Source organism: Amphiura filiformis, chromosome 13 (genome assembly GCF_039555335.1).
Source record: "Amphiura filiformis chromosome 13, Afil_fr2py, whole genome shotgun sequence".
NCBI classification, from domain to species: Eukaryota; Metazoa; Echinodermata; class Ophiuroidea; order Amphilepidida; family Amphiuridae; genus Amphiura; species Amphiura filiformis.
Window position 1 is genome coordinate 27,177,181 of NC_092640.1, and position 22,856 is coordinate 27,200,036.

The window sequence follows — 22,856 nt, forward strand, 5'->3', positions numbered from 1 at the left end:
CCTGGTCTGTTCAAGTCAAAACTATCCCCATGCTGTCTCGTCCACATCAAATTTATCCTCTACATATAATTATTAGAAATAACAGGTCGTCCCTACCTTTATTAAAATCAAAACGCGCCCCATGCTGTCTCGTCCATATCAAATTTGTCCCCTTAAAATGTCAAATTCGAAAAGTCAAAAATTACAAATGTTTGAAGTCGTCACTACCTCTGTTCATGTCAAAAATCGCCCCATCTTGTCTCGTCCAAATCAGATTTGTCCCCTACGTAAAAATATTAAAAATGAAAAATGCTTGAAACATCGTATGTTTAAAGTCGTCCCTCCCTAAAATAAAAACTCGCCCCATGTTGTGTAGTCCACATCGAATTATTAATTGACCTGACTTCACCTCCAGTTAATATTTATTAAAGAAAGAAAAAGTATCGAGTGGGTCTAATGTTTTTCGTTATGCGTTTTGGTGGTTACACTATCAGAAAAGTTCTTTTATCCGGATGTTGTCGCATAAAAGGACTTGACTTGACCTCTGGTTAATACTTATTGAAGAAAGGCAAAATTTCGAGAGGATCTAATTTTTTTTTGTTACGGTATGCGTTTTGGAGGTTACACTGTCAGAAAAGTTATTTCGCATAAATGGACTGGATTTGACCTCCGGTTAATATTTATCGAAGAAAAGAAAAAAAAATCAAAAGGGTCTAATTTTTGATACGTTATGCGTGGTATATTTTTCACTGTCGAATTTTTTTTTTTTCCGGATTTTTTTTTCGCATAAATGGACTTGACTTGACCTCCCGTAAATATTCATCGAAGAAAGGTTCTTTTAGCCGGATTTTTTTTCGTATGGATGGACTTGACATTACCTCCGCTTAATATTTATCGAAGGAAGAAAAAAATCAAAAGGGTCTAATTTTGTTACGTTATGCGTTTTATAGGTTACACTGTCGGAAAAGATCATTTATCCGTTTTTTTTCCCGCATAAATGGACTTGACTTGACCTCCGGTTAATATTTATTGAAGAAAGCCAACAATTCGAAAGGGTCTAATTTTTTGTTACGTTATGCGTTTTGGACGCTACACTGTCGGAAAAGTTCTCTTATCCGGATATGCCCATCTTGTCTCGTCCACATCAATTTTGTCCCCTACATAAAATTATCAAAAATTAAAAATACTTGAAACATCGTATGTTTAAAGACGTCTCTCTCTATATTTTTTCCGGATTTTTTTCTCGCATAAATGGACTTGACTTGACCTCCCGTAAATATTCATCGAAGAAAGGTTCTTTTAGCCGGATTTTTTTTCGTATGGATGGACTTGACATTACCTCCGCTTAATATTTATCGAAGGAAGAAAAAAAATCAAAAGGGTCTAATTTTGTTACGTTATGCGTTTTATAGGTTACACTGTCGGAAAAGATCATTTATCCGGGTTTTTTTTCGCATAAATGGACTTGACTTGACCTCCGGTTAATATTTATTGAAGAAAGCCAAAAATTCGAAAGGGTCTAATTTTTTGTTACGTTATGCGTTTTGGACGCTACACTGTCGGAAAAGTTCTCTTATCCGGATATGCCCATCTTGTCTCGTCCACATCAATTTTGTCCCCTACATAAAATTATCAAAAATGAAAAATACTTAAAACATCGTATGTTTAAAGACGTCTCTCTCTATATCAAAGTTAAAACTCGCCTTTGCTATGTCGTCTACATCAAAATTTGCCCCTCTCACAGCTCCAGAAATTTCTTTTATCCGGATTGTTTTGCATTAAACGAGCTGACTTCACCTCCGGTTAATATATAATAAAGAAAGAAAAAGTATCGAGGGTGTCTATTTTTTGTTTTTCAGTGATTTTCAGCACAGTGTTTTTCAAATTCGGACAAGCGCATTGGTTTTCAGTTTCGGATTAGCGCATTGTTTTTTAGATTCGGACTAGCGCACTGTCAGACTAGGGGGTGTTTCCCAGATTCGGACTAGCGCAGTGGTTTTCAGTTTCGGACAAGTGCAGTGATTTTCATTTTCGGACTACGCGCGTGTAGGACTGACATTGTGTATTTTCGATTCGGACTAGCTGCGTGTCGGACTGGTGAAGTGCATTTAAGATTCGGACTAGCGGCATGTCGGACTAAGGAAGTGTTGGACTAGTGGCGTGTTGGACTAACGCCCTGTAACCCTGCGTGTGACACAGGGGCCCCCAAATAGCTAGAAAAATAGGATAATGATATAGATGAGCGTGGTACCAATTAAAGCCACCACCACAGTGTGCACAACGCTCTCCGTATATCAACATCACAAACGGCAGAAAATATCATCATCATCATCATCATCATCATCATCATCATCATCATCATCATCATCATTATCATCATCAACATCATCAACATTTTCATCATCTTCTTCTTCTCTTCTTCTTCTTCTTCCTCCTCTTCTTCTTCTTCTTCTTCATCTTCTTCTTCGTCTTCTTCTTCTTCGTCGTCGTCATCTTCTGCTTTTTTCTTCTGTTTGAGACGATTTAGGGTAGAGTATGTATTAGCGCAAAACTTTCATTGATCAAACTCATTATATCAAACTTTATTTAAAAGTGTTTTGAACCATATATTTAGCAGCATTTAAAAAAAAAGATTTTATGGTAAATTTTAAACAACTGTTGCATTTTATTCTCAATTAGCACGCATATTTAATTGGTTTTGAAGTCATGAGATCTAGTAAAAAATGTCATTTGTTTGAAATGATCTTATTATTATTTTTATTTATAGCAACATTAATTATAGTTGTATATTATAGGGGCAAGGACTACAACTACTGCACTGGAAATTTTATTTCAGCAAAAGGACCTTCTGCTAAGTGTTACAGGCTTTTGCTTCTAATTGTGTTTCCTCCATCGTTTTTTATCATGTTTTGTTATTTGTATGTTTTAATTTTGATGAAAATAAATTTGATTGATTGATTGATTGATTGATTGATTGATTGATTGACTGATTGACTGATTGACTGATTGTAAGATCGAAGCATACAGTAGATTTTCACAAAATCCCTACCAATTTGTTACCTACTGTATAACTCTACATGGAGACATCAGTAGCAGGCCTTGTCGTCTAGATTTCAAAGGCGAGTGGTTAATCACTCGCTAGCATGATGCTAGGCGAGTGGTCGCATTTTCAAAAATACCATTTATTTAGGTATAATCAAGTAGAGCTTTGGTCTTAAAATGGTATTTATGAATTTGTGTTGAAATGCGCGTGAAGCGCGAGAAAATTTGTGACTTTCTCCGCTTAGAGAGGGCACAGAATCGAGTAAATGAATTTGCTGATTCAATTGCTAATTTGGGGAGATTCGCAGCGAGTGATATTTAGTGTGTATGGCGAGTGAAAAATCGCTCGCTAGAAATCAAGTTTGGGCGAGCGGTGTCGAGCGAGAGCGATCGCTCGCCTCAAACGGCAAGGCCTGCAGTAGGAACAACCCGGGGAAAGTAGGTATTGTTAAAACACTTTACCAGGTAGTAAATAATCTCAACTTTGTAACAATTATTATTGTTCGCTGTAAACAGGTGTGTAGGTAAATACCGTAAAACCCCGTCTACAAACATATGGCCGAATCCAACGAAAAGTGTACACAGCATGTTCAGGGCCATAACTTAAAAAGTATTAATCAATTGGCTTTCGTTTTTGTAGTGTGTTTATTCGCCTTGATCATATGCTTCTATTGGAACTTTTAACGCCCGAACTCTGAAACAAGACTACCGTCTATATAAGCTGGCTAAATTGGCCAAAAACCAGAAATATGAGATTATTGGAATCCAAGAGCACCGGAGAACTCTCACCACACCAATTACATGCATTGACGTTGGTGCTGGATGGAAGGCATACCTTGCCACTGCCCGCGATGGAGGTCATGGTGGTGTAGGTTTTCTGGTTGCTCCCAGAATAAGCAATGTTTTGCTAAGCGTTGAACCTTTGCATCACCGAATCATTACAATGACAGTTGAATTGAATGGAAAAAGAATGCACATCATCAATTGCCACATGCCAACCGCTTGTGCTGCTGATATCGCTGAAACGCATGATTGCATTGATATCATCGGACAGTACCTCTCATCAAGACCAAAACGGAACCTATCAGTTTTTATAGGAGACCTCAATGCTGACCTGCCCCCTGATGGACATGCAATAAAGAACAGACACCAATATCATGCTAAAACACGCGCAACTCCACACTCAGAAGCTGTGAAAGATTTCATCACCAGTACGAATCTAGTGGCATGTAACGGCGTGATGCGGCAATGCCAATCCAGATTGCTGACATTCTTTGGACCGCGAAAACGCAAATGTCGCCTGGATTACATCTTTGTTGACGAGAAATGGACACGTCTAATACGAAAGGTGTGCAATATCAGACCACAAAGCGTCCGCTCTGATCACACTCTGCTGACATGCACTCTCAGTCTTCGACTTTGGAGGCCAACAAAACACGTCAAGAAAGAACGCCCGCCATTGTGGTCTGCATTGCAACAGCCTGATACGCGTGACCGTTTTGTTCATGAAGCTCTAAGGAAGCTGGACGACAAGACCGAATATTTGCCATTTGCGGAAGCCGTCGCATACGCAGCTAAGAATGTATTGCCAAAGCAACGCCCTGCCCAGAAGATGTGTCTGTGGGACGCTGATCCGGAGGTTTGTAGGGCCAAAAACCAGCTCCTCTCTGCTCGTCGAGCAAACCCTGCAGCAGTGTTGACACATCTGAAAGCTGAGCTGCAGGAGACATATTCACGGCAGAGGGAGAAAACAATCCATGAAATGGCCAACAAAATCTCACAACATCACGAGGCAGGACGTAATCCATTGACATAATCACAGGTCGGAAAAGGCGTCTAAATACCTTCGTTGCTGCAGAGTCTATGGAAGCAAAGAAGATTGAAACTGCTAACTACTTCCGCGGACTCCTAAATGTGCCGTCTGTTGACCTCGACCTTATTCCTTTAGATGGCCTTCCACAGGCACCTGAGGTGAACACAGACCCGATAACTCTAGAAGAGCTCCGCAAATCAGCTCTAAAGACACCTGCAGGCTGGTCCGGATGAGCTACCATCGGACACTGTTGGTATTCTTCAACTTACAGCACGCATTCTCCCTATCATGAATGACATACTCGCTGGCAAGGAACCTCCGCAGATATGGCGACGCTCAATCATAGTCGCGATCCCCAAAGGAAATAGCGCTCTCCTAACCAACCAACGCGGACTTAGCCTTATGTGTGCCAATGCCAAATTATTCAATCGCATTCTTCTGATTCGACTGCGGGAACGCATGGAGATGCTACTTTCACCTTGGCAGGCAGGATTCCGACCCGAACGGAGTACAGTTGAGCAAATCATGAGTCTACGTATGTCAATTGATGCATGCCAGTCTAGGAAACGAAGTCTAGTGGTGATTTTTGTAGACTTTTCCAAGGCCTTTGACTGTGTTGATCGAGAAGCCTTAAAAGCCATCCTGGCTTTCTACAACACTCCTGTGTATTCATCAATGCAATTATGTCCCTATACACAGACACCGCTGCACGCGTCCGCACATCATCGGGCTACACCGACGAATTTGACACAACATCGGGAGTACTTCAAGGAGACACTCTAGCCCCTTACTTATTTGTCATTGTCATGGACTACATAATGCGCACATCTCTTAAACCCGAAGACGGCTACACTGTGAGAAGGCGCATGTCCACACGACACCCTGCTATCAGAATCCCTGCTCTCGCATACGCCGATGATGCCGCACTGCTTGCCGATAGTGGAGAGGCTGCCCAGCGCCAATTGCAACGTTTGGAGTCGGCATCCGCAAAAGTTGGCCTTCGCCTTAATGCCAGTAAAACAAAAGTCATGTTTATTGGCGACACTCCTCACATGGACATTCACACGACATCGGGTACCACCCTGATGGTCTGCGATGACTTTAATTACTTAGGCTGTAACGTGGCAGATAACACTAGTGCGACTTACCACTGTGTGGAATAGTACGGCCAGCGATGGCGCCAAAATGCAACTCTTCAAGTCCACTGTCGAATCTGTTCTCCTATACAGCTGTGAAGCTTTAGTTATCACAGACACATTGGGCAATTCTATTGACGCTTCTCACCGTGCCCTGATGCGCTACTGCCTTGGAGTGCATTTTCCAGATCGCCTATCAAACGACAATCTGTATGCCCGGGAAAAAGTTGCACCCGCGACATTGACACTCACACGCAACAGGCTACGGCTTGTGGGCCACGCAATAAGGAGACCGGAACTGCCACTTTCCATCATTCTCAATCCTAACAATCAGGCCACAGAAGCCTATCGCCGTGGTGGAGCACTTCGCCGCACATATCTAGCTCAGCTCATAGGCGATCTCAACACCATTAACTTAACAATCAAGGACGCCTTCAGAGTAGCGCAAAACCGCACTGAATGGCAGAGACTTGTGGGATCTGTTAAATAACTGTTTATTATAACTCTTTTAGTCACAACGCCTCATGTTCTTGAATTTGAGTTGCGTCACCTTAGTAATATGCTTCGCGCCGTATATAATAAGACCCCTTCTGTGAAAAACTTAGACACAGAGACCCAAAAACATGCTATTTTTACCACTTTTTTCAAAATATTTCTTAAGATATTTTTAAAAACATCTAAATCAGTTATGAAAAGCAGTCATTGGATTGAATCTAAATTGATTTCCTGAAAGGTGTGTATTCAAAGATTGCCTGTTAACTTTTTTCACATATTTGTACATAATTATGAATTTTTGTGATAATTTTTTGAGTGGTATTTTTTTACATTACCTACGAATACAATTTTTCATAGCACTAGATATATCTTTAAACAATGGAAATCACTAATAAATGCGCGATTGATACACGCTTTGGTATGTCCAATACTGAAATGCATTCCATTCGGACATCTTTATTATTGTGTTTTGCTGCCAGAAATTCTAAATGGCACAAAGGTAGGTTTGGTAAAAAATATGCATTACCTCCGAATACATGTTAAAAGCTCTGTCATTTCCACAAAATGAGAGAATAGTAAATTATATTTAAGCGATAGGTGCAATGTAATGCACTCGTTAATACTACCAAGTTTCAATAGCCTACATTTAACCATTTCTGAGATATTAACAAAATAAGTAAGTATTCGTAGGTAGATTTTGGTAGCTGAATGTTGCCTACAAATACAATTTGACTTCATGACCCTATTGTGAAACACCGCCATTCATGCCAATGCCCATATCGGTACATAAAGAAGGCCTGTACGTGCGCTATCAAATCATATGTCAATGAAAGTTGGGAATTCACATATATACATGCCCACCATGCAAAACGGAATACGGCATAATTGTTGAAAAATATGTACTGAAATAGACGGTCTGCTCATTTGAAAGAAAAATCAGATTTGAAGAAGATTAGAAGGGGAAATACTTGGATTTTTCAGCTGTCATGTCGTCGTCCGTATTCCATAGTGGCGTATAGTGGAGCGCCGCGAATAAACAACTTTTCGAGAAAATCGGGTTTGAAGAAATGCCAATTTAAAATCGAGTTGTGTAAATCAGACATTCATTATATTTTGTAAATGATGTGAAATTTCTGTAGTAAACTAAATAGATTTTATTGTTATATATTTTTCAAAAGAAATAAATACATACTATTGCTGGCAAACTGAAAATAAAACTATACATCACTATGGAAAACAAACAAAACGCAATACCCTAACCTAACGTTAACCGTACGCCACCTCGGTCGCCGTGTAATCCCTATGGCGTTACTTTTCGTCGTTCGTATTCCATAGTGGCGTATAGGTCCGATACGTGTACGCCACTATGACATACGATGTTTTTCATTTTGCCGATATTTCATAATTATAAAATGTGTATAAAAAGTGGCGTATGGTCGATACGCCACTATGGAATACAAAAATGTCACTTTGTAACTATACGCCACATTTACATTAATTAATTACTAATTAATTAGCTAATTATGACTGATGAGACTTAGAAAAAATGAAAGAGAAGATCATTAAAAACATATGTGCCAATTTTCAAAAAAATGACCAAAAATCACTATACGCCACTATGGAATACAGCCGACGATGTGTGCTTCATTTTAAACGTTTACCGACCTTCTGGTTTCTGAGTAATTTGTGTCCAAATTGATTTATTCGAAGGTAACCTTTGACGTTTTCGCTAAGGTTACTTACGAATACCATGGACAAAAACGACTTTTCTCATTGTCTCGTGATCTAGACAACACCGTGGTGGACCCTATAAAGCTAATTATAGTTGCCCTCAAACGAAAGGCCACAAGACGTAACTGACTCCAAGATGGACTTCACAAGTCTGCAATAACGGTTTTAAGCGATTTGTGTGCAATTAGCAAATTAAAGTCACTTTAGTGCCTTTGTTTCTTACTTCAATCCTCTTTCAACCACTGTGAACCGACATTATAAATACATGATAGGGTCTCAAGTATCAATAAACGCACATAAAGAAAATAATACATTCAAAGTGCTTTATAAAATGAAGATTTGATTGCGATATTCACTACAAGTCTAATTCTTACCTACAAATACTGAAATGTTACTTACGAATACAGCATAATACATGACATGTGTAATGAAGTGTCCCTACCAATGGAAATTAATTGTCAAAAACTTTAAGCGGTACCAACGGACAATATTATTACCAATATACGGATTCATTCAACAATTATATAAATTTGTTGTTTAACTACTTGTATAACAAAATGAAGTGTTCAAAATGTTGCTAAAAGCATCAAAATTGTTTTTGATCTAAGGTAATAGCATTTATTCATTTGGACGTACCATCTGAAAGAGATCCAAAAACTACCATTTTATTCATTCATTATCATAATAGGAAAAGTTGAACCTCCAAACTCAATATAGATATTGTTAAATCACTCATGTTACCTACGAATACCCGGGTTTCTTCACCTATCATTTTATAAAGCGTTAGGTGTATGCGTATAATTCCTAATATTCCTGAAAACAGATTATCCCACTCGTTCTTATACAATACGTAAATTGATTCATACTCATTTGATAAATAAAATACAGAAACTGACCTAAACTTCATTTTCAAAAATAAACTAGCATAAATTGACTAAGATCATATTGATCACGTTATAAAAATAAAAACAAATATTTTCTGGTTGAGCTAGCATTTTCCTTTAATGGGAATATTCGTTTTAGGTTGATTAGTATTGCGATAGTGAAAGCATCCTAGTGGTATTCGTAGGTAAGATTGGGTTTTGATGTCACATTTACTATCACACGTCCTGGATTTATTTTTCAAGATTAGTGATGGCACTTTTGGTTCTTATAAGCCCAACATGCCATCAATCAATGGGCAAAAGGAAAAAATTATGGAGACATTTTTATTTTGGACTTTTATTTTTGGCCCGTGGACACTTTTGGTTGGATTCGACCATATACTTAAGAAACGCCCTCAATAAAATAATTTGCTTTTGTATTTGGAGTTTGAGCAACTAGGCCTATATAGTGGCACTACATGTTGGTGGCTATACATTCCATTATTGTAACACCAATCAATTGATTTGACATAATAACAACTGTTTCGTATAGAAGGATCAAATAGCTCAATGGATAGAGCGTCAGACTGTGGCACTGAAGAGAGCACGGTCCAGGGACATGTTCCGTGTTTTTATTCTCGTTTTAATTAAACTTTATGACATGTTCTTTTTTTTCTTCTTCAAATACCGTTCTACTTTTAGGATTTCATTTTAGATGTTTTTTTTGTTTTTTTTATAGATTTTTTAAGTATTTTTGTGGTTTTAAAGAAACTAGTAAAAGCCTTTGTTCTAAACAATATCGAAACCCATGGTTAGACAGACGTGTTTCAACTACTTGTCTGTCCTTGTCTTTGCAATAAAAACCTTTGTTGCACCTTTGTGCCATCCCAATTCTTGGGAAATGGTGGGTAGGGTCAGAAGGGGGGGTACTTGGGTTATTTTTCGACGGGGATTTGCGGCCCTAGCTTCCGAACCCATCAGTCATTTATCATGCTGATCACTGGCACCTTTAAGATTAGTATTTTTTGAAAAGAACGGTATTGTATTCAATCTATGATTGCAGCCATACATGTACACAGGCGATGAGTGCAATCTGCTTGTAGTGCCGCACGATATGTTCAAATATTGTTTTACCCTATTGCTATGGCAGTTAATCCGATTATTACATCACTTCGACAGCGAATTGCATTACGAACTGGGTTTGGAAGATACCTTCCCCACATTAACAGTATTGCGAAACAACAGCATCCATGGTTCGATGTAGAGAGTCTTTCCTATTATTTATGACCCCCACCCCACCGTTTACACCCCCCAAACAAGCATCAGTCTTTTTTAATAAAATAAACACACTATCTATAGTCATGTTGTGTTATGACTCCCTACATGTTGGTCATCTGCTCCCCGACCGTATGGGGAATCCCCCCTTGTCATTAACAAAATTCATGTGACCGTGATGAGGCTCGAACTCACCATCTTTCGATCTATAGTCTAAAGCGCTCGTGTATCAAAGTCATATGCCTTACCAAGTGAGCTATGCTCGTGAGATGCGAAATGAAGATAAAATAATACATTGTATACCTGCTTGTGTCGGTAATTGATTTGCTCAAATTCCATAATGGTATAATATTGTGGAGGGCGTCAGCATGAATTTCGCTATCATCACAGTCGGTTCTATATGCTTGTAGACGGGTTTTTACGGTATCTATGGTATTAAGATACGAGCGGGTTGGCGCAGCGGTTGTACCCCCACCTTGCACCACTGAGGTCCCGGGTTCAAGTCCCGCGGCCGTGCCCAAGGATTGAATTGGATCTCCGGTTTCCTCTTGCTTTCAAGAAAATCGGTGATTAGTTGTTTGGTAATCAAAAACTTCTTTTACCCGACAGAAATTTAGGAGCTGCAAATCTAATGGGTGTCTGTTTAATCTAAGTGCAGATAGGTATGCGCCAGGTTCGGCCGCAACCTAGTTGATGCGATATGATTATGATGATACCCCAAAACTCCACCCCCCCGTTTAACTCTCCCCAGAGCTCATACATATTTATTTGTTCACCCCTGTGTAAAATTAATTAAAATTATCTATACACGTAAAACAATTATTATTCATTTATTTGTTTATTTACTTGTTAATCTCCTGTTAGAAGAAATTAAACAAGCTCAGGAACTGCTGTAAAGGGTCGAAACATCAGTCGGAAGAGTCTTAAAGATGAATGCCACCAAGACAAAGTTCATATCTATTAACCCAGATCAGCAGGTTAACATCAGCACAAATAATGGAACAAAGCTAAGTTAAGTGAAAGACTTCAAATTTCTCGGAGCATGGATGGCTAACACAGAGCATGATGTAAAAACATGTAAGGCTTGGAGAGCACGTAACAGCCTAAGAAAGATCTGGAAGTCTGCTCTACTAAAGAAATTAAGAGCTGGACGGCTGTTACACTCGGATGCTTAGGGCAGTGTACAAAATCCTTTGGAAGCAGCACATAAACATGCTGTATGGAGGACACGCTTCGCTGGACACTGCTTCAGGAGTAAGTGCTAACCTGTCGCCAATCTGATAAACTTAACACCCAAACATGGAATAAGAAACCCTGGTAGACCATCCCTTACATATGTAGATGTACTCAAGCAGGACACTGGACTAGAAGCATCTGACCTGGGAACGGCGTTGCAGGACAGGAGGATATGGATAATGTGTATGACGATCTTTCTTGCCACACAGGCCGAATAAATCATGCATCACATACATGAAAATGTACGCCACATAGTGCAGCTTTGTCCACGGCAAATTCACCGTGACCTTTTGAGCCATTCGGACACGAAGGAAGATGGCTCGATCACAAAATATTTTTTATGCTTATTATAACTATTTTGGATAGTAATTTGTGAAAAACTATAACAAAATAATTACCTCATCAATTATGCAAATTAGGGCATATGTACAATTGTACACATTGTGCCTACGTGACGACGTTTACAATGATTTTAGGGTACAATATTATACACATGACTAAGTAATGGCAGTAAAACTTGGTAACATGTGTGAAGCAACAAACTTTAACCCTTTGTTTCTTTTTACTGTTGTCTTCATACTTCCGTATCTGTAGGGGCTGTACAATAATTATGAGCCCTGGGGGAGGGTAAAATGGGGGGGGGGGCAAGAAATTTTTGGCGAGCCGAAAGGGGGGCAAGCAATTGTTGGCCAGCCGAGAGGGGGGGGGGCAAGCGATTTTTGGCACACATTAATGGGGCGCCTTTTAAATAAAACGCTCTAAAAAGGCTTAGGAAAACAGTACGGAAACGCTTTAATATTCAAATTTTCCTGCTCGCTGCGCTCGCAACATACATCTAGACCATTGAAGGTTTGAAATGTGGGAACCCAAAAATTTGGTAAATGTGTAAAGGGGGGGGGGGGGGGGCAAAGATTTTTTGGCGGGCCAAGAGGGGGGGGGGGCAAGCGATTTTTGGCAGGCAGAGAGGGGGGGGCAAGCGATTTTTGGCGGGCCGTTCGAAAATTTTACCCCCCCGGGCTCATAATTATTGCACAGCCCCTTAACAGTAATTAATTTGGTATGAAATGCTAATTAACAGTTCTTGTCTTTGGAGAGACCGACAAAGACATCACACTTAATGAACTTCATTTCTGAGACTAATTTTGTTACTCCATACTACACGATCCATTTTCGGGCCCATCACCGACCAGTTACTCCTAACTGTAATAATAGGCATACAGAGTGGTTTTGCCAAAAAATGTATCCAGAGCAAATCATAAACTGAATGGAAGTATTAACAAAAGAGTTCTACACCACATATCTTTGAAGCATTTGATCAAAAATATTGTTCCATGTTTTCTACAGGTCTTACACTAACCCCCTGACTAGAATTTAGCTTGTCCACAATGATATTTCATATACAATTAAAAAGGGAAAGTACATGTCTTTTGGCAACGTGCTGTAGTGGGTGATGCCCTATTAGATTATGAAAAGTGACATTCAGTTAGATGAGGGCGCTCTGCACTGGAGGATAGCATATGAATACACAATTGTGCACATGGTGTTTGTTTGCAGTAATATGCTTCCCCTGGTATACAGGGAGCAATAGAAGTCCATGTGTACAATTGTACACAGTATGTACGAAGGGGGTATATAGGCCTACACAAATATCACAAAACAGGTTTAACATAATGTTAATCCCAATTTGAGGGATTGTCGAAAATTTGTGATATTAAGTAATAATGGATCTTATCTCAATCTCTACCAAAATTAATAGTTTCAGAAAAATCAGAAAAATTCCAGAACAAAAAAATCTAATTTGCAATATCTAATTGGCGGCAATCTTGGATTTTAGGTGTCAGATTTCAAAACAGTACCGGGAAGCATCCGTAGATGCTATAGATGTTTTTTTAATGCAAAATAAAAAAAACCAGCAAAAACAAAGTACGTATTTAAATGTTTGTATAAAAAGCTTAATTTGTTGCAACAAAAGCCCAAAATATTGAAAACTCCGCGTTATAGTTTACACCATTGGGCGTTGCAATCATGCGAAAAGTAGAAATTGAAGAAAAAATTAGGGCGTCGCTCTGAAGTAAATCACTTATTATGGCTCTAACGTTGCTATACCCAGCTCTCGACCAATCAGAAACGCAGAAATCACCTAATTGCGTGAACATTACTAGAAAATACATAATATCACATGATATAGTATAGACAGCTGGCAAAAAATCCACAGCTGTTGCTGTCATTTACCCGGCTCTCGACCAATCAGAAAGGAGGAAATCACATAATCAAGTATGTACTTGATATACATGTAGATCCTATTTGCACCGCCCAGTGGGCGGCGCAACATCGTAACATCCTATGACGAGATTTTGTCAATAACGCAGTAGATACAGCTGGCCGAAAATACACAGTTGTTGCTGTAATTTACCCGGCTCTCGACCAATCAGAAACGAGGAAATCACATAATCAAGTATGTACTTGATATACATGTAGATCCTATTTGCACCGCCCAGTGGGCGGCGCAACATCGTAACATCCTATGACGAGATTTTGTCAATAACGCAGTAGATACAGCTGGCCGAAAATACACAGCTGTTGCTGTCATTTACCCGGCTCTCGACCAATCAGAAACTAAGAATTCGCACAATTAAATATGTACTAGAAAAAGATCCTTTTTGCACCGCCCAGTAGGGCGGGGCAACACTATAACAGCATACGATGTGATCTTGTCAATCAAATCGTATAAACAACTGGCACATAATCCACAGCTGTTGCTATATTTTCACCTTATTTAATAAATATCCGTATCTGTATGTTTCAGTTCGCTTTGTATTGTTACTTCGTACAGATCAAGTTTGGTTAACAGTGATCTGGCAAGTGCAAGAACTTCAACGCAAGAAGACTCACCAAAGATAAATAAGGTAAGACACTAGTATTATTTCACTCTCAGTGACTTAGCCAGAAGTTTAACTTGGCTTACCGACACGGTTCGGAGAATAAAAGTTAAAGGATGTGAATTGAGTAAGAAGACAAATAAGGGTTATTAAGTGAATACTATTTTACAAGGATGCCAATTGGGTTTGTTGGTTTCATTTTTGTAGGAGCATGTGCTGTATTTAAGGTTTCAGTTTAAAGCTTGGTGTTTTAATGGTCACAATGTTGGAAAACTGTTAATCGCATTACGTGTACCGTACATATGAAATGGATATGGTAAAAATGTTATTGACATTTGAAATTTCACAATTTTAAACAAAAAGCGCTAGATAACCATAGAAACCAACTAAACAAAAGTTGAAGCCATAATTTTGTTGGTATTGTATAGCATATATTGGTATTTTAATGTTGTATGACCCGCAAATCAAAAACACTACGCGTAACCCTATTTTAATCAAAAGAACACTGGAATTCAGTTCCATTATTTTTGATATAATTTGCAGTGCATGGCTTCTGTAATAATTTTATTAGATCGGACTTCTGAAGAGAGCTAGTTTGGTTTAGGTTTACAGAGAACTGATTCAACAAATCTTTTTTTTTAGATTATTAATAATGTCCACTGACATGATGTCATCCTAAATACTTATTTAAGCATTATTATAATGAAATACAGAGATAAAAAGACTAGTTCACGTCTGAGATTTTGACAACTAGACAGAGAATACCGTACTGCGAAGGTCGGCAACAAAACGCTGCACGCCTTTGCTCTGACGTCAGACGCGAACTAGTCTTTTTATCTCTGTCTTTCATTATATCAATAAATTTAATTACATAGAGTAGACCAAATATATGCGTTGCAAATATGGCACTTTGAAATATATGATTATGTCAGATGCTCAAAATCAAGGTTAGTGAAAATTAAAACTATTTTCTTCTTTTCCAACAATATTTGAGACAATGGAGGGTGACCGAATATGTTTATATAAATGTTAGGAATGTGCCAATTTAGGGTATTGGTAGTGGCTGATACAAGTACGTTATAATAAACATGGAGACTATAGATTACCCAACGCATTGTTCCTATGATGCCGATTTAATCTAACGATAGGCTATTCATACAAGCGGGACCATTGTTTCGGAGAAAATACTTCAGAAATTAAATTGATTACTGAACCGATTTTCAGACTGTTGTTTTGTCGCGCACTGTTATAATGCAACTGCGACATTAGATGGTAGAAAGAGTTTAATACTATCTAATAAGAAATTAAAACCAAATCTTGTGATCTCTGTTATTAGTATTTTTAAATGTCTAAAACTAAAAGTAATTTTAAACAACTAGAAATATCAACTTAGCTAAAATTTCAGCATTAGACGTTGGATCAAGCAAAACAAAATGGGATGATGTGTTTAACAGTACCTCTACTGACGAGTTTAATAATAAATGCTCAAACTTATACAATAACAATTTTCCAATAATACATAATCAGGATTTCGTGCAGAAGATACTACTCTAATAGATTAATTCTTATAAACATATAAATATTTAAAAAAATGTCGTACAATAAATGACATATTAGGCAAATCTAAAAAAAAAACCCTTCGATTTGAAAAATCATATATCGAGGGTTGGCAAACAGAAGGCCTCAACTCACTTTTGGCCATTGTGAGATTTTGGTACCAAAATAATCTGTAATACCCACAGATTCTTAAAATCATAAGCCTTAACTCAATTCAACTTCATATTGCATCTATAGCACAATAATACTTGGTCACATCTCAATGCAAAAATATTATTTTACTAATTTTTCTCAAAAGACACTTTTTGAGTTAAGGCCATCTGTTTGTCAACCCTCGATATGTGGTTGTTTGGTTATTAGGAATATATTTCTTTTCTTTAACATTTTAGAGACAAAGACTGGAGTGGTTTGGAGGAGGTCAATTCAAAGATGTATACATCAATAATGTTGGTATTGCTACTTGTAGCAACTGCTACAGCAGCTCCATATGGACCAGGATGTGGATATGGAACTGGATTTGGATGTGGAAATGGAGCTGGCCAATGTCAAAATGGAGGTTATTTTGGATGTGTATGTCCTGATGGCTACACTGGATCCTTTTGTGAAATTAGTAAGTGAAAGATTAAGCTTAGATAAGCATTTAAGTATCAACATTTAAGGCCAAAAAAAAAATTGTTTGTTTGTCAATAGAGGCTTATGAAACAGTTGGGTCGGTAGGACGGATTTTTTAAAATATTTTTTTTACAGATATTGCACTTGAAACTGACAATTTGAAGACAGGTATTAAGTCAAAACACACAGCACTTTACTGGTTTAACTCTTGAGATAGTTCTGCATGTTATACTGTTCATTTTCTTTACATTTTCTTTCTTTATACTAGCCACTGTTTTACTAGCACATTCAACGCAAATTAAAAAAAAAGAAAAAAAAGACACGGTCGGGACCAGAGTACACTGTCGGTCGGACGTGGACAAACAACCAATTTTTTTTTTGCCTTATGATGAAAAGTGACTTCCAGAGCATCAAATGATTGATTTTCTAATATATTATCAAAATTGAGGTGGTTAGCTGTGTAGATTGAGTATAATTGTCATGTGTATATGGGCTACTGTATACATCAGATCCGCTTGTTTCCAAACACCATAAACGAGGGGCTACCACCCCAAAGCTATCTGTAGATTGGTATCATGGGATATAAAGGTATGGAACTCATTCCAAAACTTTTGATGCTTTTAAAAGGATACTTAAGACATACTTTAACGTACACTGCCTATACGTAAAGTAAAGGGAAATGAGACGATCCTGTATTCGGAGTGCCTATCTCTCTTTCATTGGCGATTGGGCCAGACTCCTCCACGTATTGTTGCTATAGGGGATCGTCACAACTCCTCTACAGCGAGTCTGTTACTTTCCCAGCACCTGGGTGGAGAGGAGTATTCGAGATAAAGTGCCTTAACCAAGGGCACAACACGATGGCGTCGCCGGGGCTCGAACCCGCAACCTTCCGATTATGAGTCAGTGCCCGTTCCGCTAGGCCACCGTGCAACCATAAACGTACAATATTTGATTCTGTGTTGTGAACTTGATATGAATATTATTGAAAAGTTTTCATCTGTTATGTTTTATGCATTGGCTTTCATTATTGTAAATCTTCATACGTATTCATACAAGTTTGAGTACTTTTTCTTAAATTGTATTTTTATTTGGGAATTTTAGGTGGGAGAAATTTAATCATGTTGCAGCAACGAGTCAATGTTGCCTTATATTGTAGTTAATTTTGATGTGAATTTCAAGTAGCCATGTTTTGTGTCCATATTAACATATGCTAACAAATAATGACCCCATATGATTTTCAGACATTAACGAATGTGAATGTGATCCATGTGTGTATGGGAATTGTATTGACGGAGTCAATGGATTCACCTGTGAATGTGCTGCTGGATATACTGGAACACTTTGTGATAGTAAGATATCATTTTGTTTGCTCAACTTAAATATAAATTTTGTGACTAGTATTATTAAAATAACATTTGCTCCTCTTAATATTATCTATCATTGAAATTTTATAATTTTTATATTTCGTGTTTTGTTTCGGGGATAATAATACATTTGTATAAAGAACAACCCCACAAATTACTCTGTAAGTGGGGGTGCGTTTGTTACAAATAATCGGACCTCTTCCCATATCCCTGTCCCGTCATGTCCGGATGGCGTCCCTTAAATTTAGTAGCCTCTGAGCACTATTGGGATTAGCCTGGCTTCGGCCGAATGTTATAAATAAATAATTAATATAAATAAATATAAATAAATACAAAGAACTCAGTGTTAAGTAGTGAAGCCAATATGCATCACCGTAGCAGATATTAATCCGGGGGGGTGTACTCAGTACAAATGACCATACGTGGACGTGCCGCAAACATGGGTATGATTTTCAGCCTTCTGGTATATCAATGACCCTTTTTCAAAGCCTATTTTGGTATATGAATGGGTCCTTTTTCAAAATTTTCTCAATTTTTCGGAAAACAGCCCAATTTTTCCTTAATCTAGCCAAAATTCGGCTGAAAATTTTGACTTTTGGTAAATCAATGGGTCCAAAGTTCTTGAAAAATTGGTATATTTATGGGTCTACTTCCAAAATCTCAGTGACACGTCCCTACCAAAACCAAACTTGAGTACCCTCCCGGGAGAGTAATAGCCTAATTTGAAGGAGGGCCTAGGCAGCACCTTCGGAAATATACTTGTAATCAACATTTCTAGATCAGAAAACATGCGTAAAAGATAAGCTATGCTCTCAGATTTAAAAAGTGTCCTTTGGGGTCAATTGAGGTCGATTGAGAAAAAAGTATAGTTTAACCTATATGCAACATATCGTGCATTAGTTATGAATGCGACAAGGTCCTAATTTGAAGGGGGGTTGGCCACATGGGTCAAAAACTGTTCTAGCCAATTGTTCTCCATGTAAAATGAACTCAAATAAAGAATAGTTCTCGCCTTCTTGGATGTTACCTAGGAAACATCATAAATTAGGTCATGCATGGTCAATAGCCCATATAGGCATATAGGCCCTTATAGGCTGCAATGGAGGTTGACCTTTTTTGCTGGATTTTGGCAATAAAAAACATTCTAGACAGGGCAATGCTGAGGTGCAGGCTAGGCCCTCCTTCCTACTAACCTATAAGAAAATGCGAGACTCGGAAATAAATGAATAATAACACTGTCTTCGGTCAAAATACTAACCTAACCTCCTGTGGCGGAATATTCCAGAGTATTGGGCCGGACACTGGAAATGTATTGTTCATATCGCTGCTCGTTTGCTCATTTCAATTATTTATATATTTATGCGATATCGCAATGCAGTATTTTTCGGAGTGGTATAAACGGACATTTTCTCTGTGTATCGTTGTATTCTGGCGAAATTGAGATAGCATGTTATTGTAAATTAATACAATATACATAGATGTACACCTTATAAGCTATATATTTAAAAAAAATCTCAGAAGCAATCAATTACATTTTAATTAATAAGTAAAACAGAAAGACGTTCGTAATTAAGGCAACTTCAACTCACCCAGAGAAATCAGTATACGCAAATATGCCAAGGTTAATCGATCAAATATAATGAAAAACAATTACCTCATGAAATCTCGTCCTCCTGACAACACTTGCATAATGCAATTTAAGTACATAATAATGTTTCTATATTGGTTAATTTCCAGTTCCGATCTGCTCTGACTGCAACACCCCTTCAAGCAGCTCTTCAAGCAGCTCTTCAAGCGGCTCCTCTTCAAGTGGCTCTGGTTCGAGCAGCTCCGGCGCCAGCAGCCCCAGTAGCTCCAGCGGCTCTATTAGCTCCAGCCCCAGTAGCTCCGGTGGCTCCAGCAGCCCCAGTAGCTCCAGCGGCTCTAGCAGCTAGTAGCTCCAGCGCTCCGGTGGCTCCGGCAGCCCCAGTAGCTCCAGCGGTTCTAGCAGCTCCAGCCCCATAAGCGCCAGTAGCTCCAGTGGCACCAGCAGCTCCAGCTCAGGTGGTTCTAGTAGCTCCAGTAGCTCTGGTGAGTCCAGCAGCTCCGGTGGATCCAGCAGCCCCAGTAGCTCCAGTGGCTCTAGCAGCCCTAGCCCCATGAGCTCCAGCGGCCCTAGCAGCTCCAGCCCTAGTAGCTCTAGCAGTACCGGTGGCTCCAGCAGCTCCGGCGGCACCGCCAGCTCCAGTAGCTCAGGAGAGTCCAGCAGCTCCACTTCAGGTGGTTCTAGTAGCTCTAGCAGTACCGGTGGCTCCAGCAGCTCCAGCGGCACCGTCAGCTCCAGTAGCTCCGGCGGCACCGGCGGCACCGTTAGCTCCGGTGGCTCCAGCAGCCCCAGTAGCTCCAGCGGCCCTAGCAGCTCCAGCCCTAGTAGCTCTAGCAGTACCGGTGGCTCCAGCAGCTCCGGCGGCACCATCAGCTCCAGTAGCTCCGGAGACTCCAGCAGCTCCAGCTTAGGTGGTTCTAGTAGCTCTAGCAGTACCGGTGGCTCCAGCAGCTCCAGCGGCACCGTCAGCTCCAGTAGCTCCGGCGCCACCGGCGGCACCGTTAGCTCCAGTAGCTCCAGTAGCTCCGAAGAGTCCAGCAGCTCCTATTTAATTGGTTAACTCTCTAGACATACTGGCGCCCAGCCATAATGGCAACCTCCATTTCTCTCTATCAATAATAATTTATATATTGCTATTTATAAATAAGGAATACAGTACTGCTCAAGGGATTATCAGATAGTTCCCGCTTAAATTATTTGATCTAACAGCAACCAGACAATAATTATTAATGATCGCCTGGTTGCTGTTATGTTAATTATTATTAATATTGACCGATTTGATCATAACATCTTATGTGAACGTAAGTCATGTAAATACTGTATGGCTGATATCCTTGGTGCATTTATCCCTACCTTACTGTACCGAATTCGTAGGGCAAAGGCAAAGTGTGCCAAAAGTCCAAATTGGTGAATGTGAAAAACTTGTATTAACTTATTTCAGGAAGAAAACGTCATAAAGAATATTTTCTACCATTACTAAATTTTTTGTGATTTTTGGTAGTGTCATTTACCCCCTTGAACATGAAAAAGTACAAATTCTGCTCTTAAAGTGTTCAAAGTGGCATCAAAAACGAATTGTAATTTTATCAAGGAGAATACCACCAACTTTTTACTGCTCACGATTTTTCCCATAAATCACCAAATTAGAATATTAATTTCAAATATTGTACTTTGAATTTTAATATGGTCCAAAACGCTCAAAAATGAATTTTTTTTGGATAAAATTACCATTTTCCACCGATTTCCGCCAAAAGTTTAATATGGACAATTTGACCTAAGTCTAACCTTTCCATTGATACTAAAGGAGTTTGCGACTATTTGCGACTCTACTTGACAGCCATGTTTAGTGTGTCCGATATATCCCATTTTTATCATGTTTATTGCGCAGCCACATGATACGCATTATATCTTTTAACCGCAAACGACCGTAGTACTTGGACATGCCATATGGCTCTCACTGGTTGTATATTGAGAGCCTGGCAAATCAATTTAGAGGATGGATAAAAACTTCTGCATTAAATTACACTAGTTCATTATACCTGTAAAATTTTAAGTGTGTAACAGAATAAATTGTATGTATAATGAATTAGGGTTAGGGTTTAGGTTGTGTTCAGGGTTTATTCTCTGTTATTCTTGAAAACATTGTAAGAATGCTGTCTCAGTGAAAATGCTGCAATTTAATTTAATGCTGCAATTAAATTCGGACGTAAATTTAGCAGAAGCAAAATATGTATTTTTTTCAGCACATCGTTTTTAAAGGGCCCATAAAGGTTGTCAGACGATTATGTTCCGTTCCTACTTTTGGCACACTTTGAGGCGATTCCGGACCACTGTGCGATGGTCGTTGGCCAAAAAAACTGTACTTGTGGCAATTGAACATGTTTGCCGTCCACATAAGTAACACATTTATATGTCCCCGGCTCCAAAAAATTCAAAAATAAGATGCATTTTAGAGTGTTGAATCGGCAAATCACTGTTTATCCCATTGAATAACGTATGATATTTTATTTGCATGGTCTTATTAAGTGGTACTGTGAAGGCTTACCTTGTATTTACTTTATTAGTATTTGAAATTGCAATTAAAAGTCCAATGTCTCTGGAGTAAATGCTGTTGTGATGCGTGTTTATTTTAACAACCAACTAATTATATCAATTTTATAATTTCAAACATTTTTTTATGAGAAGACGTATGGTTCTTCTGTCATAGACTAAGCACTATAAAAATGTAAATAAAGCAATAAGTGCCCTTTAATTTGGTTCAAAGCGCAGTCAAATTAAGAAGAAAAAAAAGGGGTTAACCCTGATCACCATTCATTTCAGAAAAGGATTATTACAAAGGTCCCTTGAAATCTACATAGTGGAACTGTGCCTAATGTGCATACATCAAATATGGCCTCTTTTAGCGAACTCTCGTTAAAATCCTTTATTATATATTCCTATTATCATCAGAATTCAGAAAAAAGGATAGTTTGACTTCTATCCAACATACAGTTCTTGAGTTGTAGGCCAAAAAGACAAAGGTCAAATATTGGGGTCCACAAGCAGTTACTATTAAAAAATATACACCTTTAACTAATCTGATCTCAAATTGTCGAGAACTTGCATTGTTTTGTATGTTTTGTTACATAGATAGGTAACATCAAATTATAGGTCAAGAGAGTTTTTTCTTTCAGAAAAGTCAGATACTTTTAAATTTTTGTCAAACGTGGAACCCAAATGTTGACATTTGTGCATCGGAGATCGGTAAAATCGTTATGACGAGAGGAATGCGTTAGCGCGCTTTTTG

General features: G+C 38.7%; 2 protein-coding genes across 2 annotated transcripts; both read left to right on the top strand.

The window, feature by feature from the left end:
* Window positions 1-6,019: 6,019 nt before the first annotated feature.
* On the top strand, window positions 6,020-6,460 carry LOC140167536 (uncharacterized). The gene has a single exon (XM_072190840.1). It carries the CDS (start codon window positions 6,020-6,022, stop codon window positions 6,458-6,460), a length of 441 nt encoding a protein of 146 aa, XP_072046941.1.
* A 7,871-nt stretch (window positions 6,461-14,331) lies between these two features.
* LOC140168179 (uncharacterized) lies at window positions 14,332-22,176 on the top strand. Its single transcript, XM_072191508.1, has 5 exons — window positions 14,332-14,476; window positions 16,396-16,616; window positions 17,863-17,970; window positions 19,723-19,918; window positions 19,958-22,176. Exons 2-5 carry the CDS (start codon window positions 16,436-16,438, stop codon window positions 20,628-20,630), a joined length of 1,158 nt encoding a protein of 385 aa, XP_072047609.1. The 5' UTR covers window positions 14,332-14,476; window positions 16,396-16,435; the 3' UTR covers window positions 20,631-22,176.
* The last annotated feature ends 680 nt before the right edge of the window (window positions 22,177-22,856 follow it).

Coding starts and splice junctions, on each gene's coding strand:
- LOC140167536 (XM_072190840.1), top strand. CDS start 6,020: ATGCAACTCTTCAAGTCCACTGTCGAATCTGTTCTCCTATACAGCTGT.
- LOC140168179 (XM_072191508.1), top strand. CDS start 16,436: ATGTATACATCAATAATGTTGGTATTGCTACTTGTAGCAACTGCTACA. Junction 16,617..17,862: donor TGGATCCTTTTGTGAAATTA/GTAAGTGAAAGA, acceptor TATGATTTTCAG/ACATTAACGAATGTGAATGT. Junction 19,919..19,957: donor TCCAGCGGCTCTAGCAGCTA/GTAGCTCCAGCG, acceptor CAGCCCCAGTAG/CTCCAGCGGTTCTAGCAGCT.